Source organism: Gekko japonicus, unplaced genomic scaffold (genome assembly GCF_001447785.1).
Source record: "Gekko japonicus isolate JY-2015 unplaced genomic scaffold, Gekko_japonicus_V1.1 scaffold98, whole genome shotgun sequence".
Taxonomy (NCBI): domain Eukaryota; kingdom Metazoa; phylum Chordata; class Lepidosauria; order Squamata; family Gekkonidae; genus Gekko; species Gekko japonicus.
Genome location: NW_015164668.1, coordinates 1990444 through 1994464, shown reverse-complemented (window position 1 = coordinate 1994464; position 4021 = coordinate 1990444). Strand labels below are relative to the sequence as shown.

The window sequence follows — 4021 nt, the reverse complement described above, 5'->3', positions numbered from 1 at the left end:
CTGTTCAGCTCCCGTTGCTGCATTCTCTCTCCAAATCTTGTCCCCCATTCACTGTCTCCCACCCCCCGCTTCCTGTTCTCCTTCTTCCTATTCCTCTGGAACTACCACTCCATCATCTACCGAGCAGCTGCCTCCAAAGCCCATGTCCTTGCCCACACCCAGTTCTCCGCTACCACATGCCAATACATTCCTAGGACCAGGGCTTTTTTTGTAGAAAGAGTCCAGCAGGAACTCATTAGCATAATAGCCCACACCCAGCAGCAAACTCATTAGCATATTAGGCCACACCCCCTGACTGCACCGCTCATTAGCATATTAGGCCGCATTCCCATGTTACCAAAAGTGTGGTCATCCAGCCACACCCACCTTTTGCTTCTTATTCTGTTTACCTTGTTTGTTGTCAAAACCCAGGGATTTTTTAGTAGCAGGAACTCCTTTGCATGTTAGGCCACACACCCCTAATGTAGCCAATTCTAATGAATTCCTGCTCTTGGGTGTGGCCTATTATGCTAATGAGTTCCTGCTGGGTGTGGCCAACTTGGGAGCCAGCCGGAACTCCGTTCCTGTGAGTTCCTGCCCAAAAATAGTCCTGCCTAGGACTTTTGCTCCACCAGTTCAACCAGCCTCAGCCATTTGAAGGTCTCCAGCTGCTGCTAACAGTTCTGTCCTCTCTCGGTGTCCCTTTTGCTGGAAACTGACCTGCACAATGCCACCTCTCATTGTGTTCAAATCCTTCCTTCATAATCACCTGCACAACCCCTTAGATCTCCCCTCTTTCACTAAAACTAACGTGAAGCAATTTTAACTGCCTTGAGTCCCCCCCCTCCCGTCCCACCCACTGCCACCTCCCTTATCTCACACTTTGTTGTAAGTGGCTCTGGGAAAGGACTTACTTTGGTGAGCCAGTTTGGTGTAGTGGTTAAGTGCATGGACTCTAATCTGGGAGAACCAGGTTTGATTCAACATTCCTCTATATGCAGCTGCTGGTGTGACCTTGGGTCAGTCACAGTTCTCTCAGAGCTGTTCTCTCATGAGCAGTTCTCAGAAGAGCTCTCTCAGCCCCACCTACCTCACAGGGTGCCTGCTGTGGGGAGGGGAAGGGAAAAGAGTTTGTAAGCTGCTCTGAGACTCCGAGTGAAAGGCGGGGTATAAATTCAATCTCTTCTTCTTTCTTGTCCTTTGTAGAAGCACCCCAGCACGCTGACAGTGCTATATGATTATTGCTATGTCTTAATAACAGCGATAGACTGCAACAAGAACCCTAGTGCGGCCCCAAAACATTGGAGAAAAAACTTTCATTCGCACATAGCTCCAGAGACATAGGGTGCTTTTACAGAAGGGAGGAATGTTAAGGCCTTTTGACACAACCATGTGTACGACACTGCAGAGGATGGTCGCACTCAAGCCTGCCAAGACTTGGTTTCCCCAGAAGCACTTGCAACCCTCTGTGAAAATTTAACGTCACCCTCACCGTGCCCATCTCTATAGGTAAAGGTAAAGGTTCCCTTGCTCGAAAGCCAGTCGAATCTGACTCTAGGGTTGCAGTGCTCATCTCCGTTTCAAAGCCGAAGAGCCAGCGCTTTCCGAAGACATTTCCGTGGTCATGTGGCCGGCATGACTAAACACCAAGGTGCACAGAACGCTGTTACCTTCCCACTGAAGTGGTACCTATTTATCTACTTGCAATTTCTTGCTTTCGAACTGCTAGGTTGGCAGGAGCTGGAACTAGAGACGGGAGCTCACTCCGTCATGCGGCACCCGGGTCTCGAACTGCTGAACTACCGACCTTCCACAGCCTGCAGTTCAGCGTCTTAACCACTTGAGCCACCTATACTCTATACTGCAATAAAAAAATCACAGAAAGTGTGGCCAACTTCAACTTAAGGAGAGAGTGATCTTGTCATCTATTTTCACTCTGTAGCTAGAAAACACACATGCTTGAGGGGAAGATCTCAAAGCCAAGTGGGGCCCTCTAGCTTTTTACCTTGGGGTTAGTCCGCTGCTGAAGCCTTCTCTCTTCCCTCTCTCGCTGCAAACGTTCAAACTCCTCCCGGATTTCGGCGGGCGTCCTCCTCCTCTCCACCACCTGCGAGAGAAGGAAATTGAGAACGAGAAGCTCAACAGCAGCAGGGACAGCCAGCCAACCATTATGGGGAAATCTGATCAGGGATGCAACTAGAAGTCCTCAAGGGCTTTTCAGCCTCTGCACACAGACAGGCTCCAGAGGGCTCTTCATTTCCCCTTCTTTGCGTCGCAATCTTCTTGCTTATAAATGAAGTCCCAAAGTTTAGGATTATTTTATTCAGATTTGCAGCCGAGACTCCCGCCCTTCATTGGTGACTGCATACGGAGAGCTACAATCTGATTATAAATGAATGCTCCAGGCCGGCCAGCTTAGAAGGTAACCCAGAGAAAACAGTTTCAAAAGAGCATCAGAGTAACACTAGCGGGCTGAACGCTCTACTCCCCACCTGAAAGAGACAATTGCCTGGGACCGGCTAGCCTCAGCACCACAGTTAATAATTCAGAGACATTTAGATTTACGGGCCATCTGACACCAGGAGCTTGGAATGTGTTACCGCAAAAAGCACATGCGCATGCCGACACAGAGCTTTCAGGCTTGGAATCGGCCCTGCAGAGGAAAAGCAGGGCTATACAAACAAGAGCAGGCTCCAATTACCAGGCCTCAATGGCTGAAGTTAGCATCTGTCGTCCAAGTGGGCGGCTGCCTTTTCCTTCTCCCTTTGGGAGTGGTACACTGCTTCTGCACTTGGGGACGGTGTCCTCATGGGAGACATCCCTGCTGTCACCCTGATATTGGGTGAACCAGAGGTCATTTCGGGGGGGAACGCAGGGGAACACAGTTCCCCCGGGTGAGGTGCGGGGGGCGGGGCACATGACGAAGCCCCGCCCCCTGCTTCCGGCTGATCCGCTTCCAGCCCTTATTCAGCTAGGAGGAGGCAGGAGAAGAGGGAGGGTAAGTTGCTTCCTCCCCGCCTCTCCCCACCCCTGCCTGCCTGGGGCCAGGGAGGGCCTTGGCGGGGCTTCCTCGCACTCCCGCTGGCCTTGCAGGTCCACCACTGGGCCCCTGATGTCAGGGGGTGTGGCATATGCTAATGAGTTATGCTAATGAGTTCCCCTAGCTCTTTTTCTATGAAATGACCCCTGGGGTGAACCAATGCTCAACGAAGGGGGGGAGGAGAAGAAACGTGGCCAGGGCACAGAGAAACATTGTATATCCCAGAGTCTCTTCAGAGCCAGTGTGGTGTAGTGGTTGGATTGCCGAGATCAGAATCTGGGAGACTCCACTTTGAATCCCCACTCTGCGAGGGGAGCTTGCTGGGTGCCTTGGGCCAGCCATACGCTCTCACCCAGAAGACCTAACTCAGAGAGTTATTGTAAGGAGAAAACGGAGAAGGGGAGAATGATGTGAGCAGCTTTGTAATTTCAGATGGGTGCCATATTGCTCTGCTGTAGAAGACCTAGATTTTGAGTCCAGTAGCACCTCTGAGGCCAACAAGATTTTCAGGGTATAAGCTTTTGAGAGTCAAGGCTCCCTTTGCCCGACTCAAAGGTGCTAAAAAAATGAGCATAATGTTCTAGGAGTGGCATTCATGCGCCTGACTTTTGCAACACCCAGGTGTCCAGCTCAACAGTGTTCTGTGCCCAGATTTTTGGCACCCTACTAACTTTCTGTGCTTTTTAGAGGAGTCAGCGTGCTTCAGGCACATCCTTTATGTCATCCTTCCAACCACTTAGGTAGGCTGATATTATATATCTCCACAGAGCAGTTGAGGGACTGAGACAACAGTAGCTTGCCTCAGGCCACCCAGAGGGTTTGTGGAGGAGGTGAAATTTGAACCTGAGACTTCCTGGCTCAGTGCCTTAGTCAGTAGGCAAGAATGAGTCTCCACCCACACTGAGCCAAGAGCACTCCAGAGAGGAAATCCAAATCACAATGGCCTTGTTACATTCAGTTGCCAAGAAGCAAACAAACCTGAGCACCAGGGAAACAGAACCC

At 50.7% G+C, this 4021-nt stretch overlaps 1 protein-coding gene across 1 annotated transcript in view; it reads right to left on the bottom strand.

The window, feature by feature from the left end:
• The window catches only part of DNAJC11 (DnaJ heat shock protein family (Hsp40) member C11), a 60500-nt gene that overhangs the window by 27441 nt on the left and 29038 nt on the right, over positions 1 to 4021 (bottom strand). Inside the window, exon 4 of the mRNA XM_015409136.1 lies at positions 1985 to 2086. Coding sequence (XP_015264622.1) covers positions 1985 to 2086 — 102 coding nt within the window. The remainder of the gene's footprint in view (positions 1 to 1984; positions 2087 to 4021) is intronic.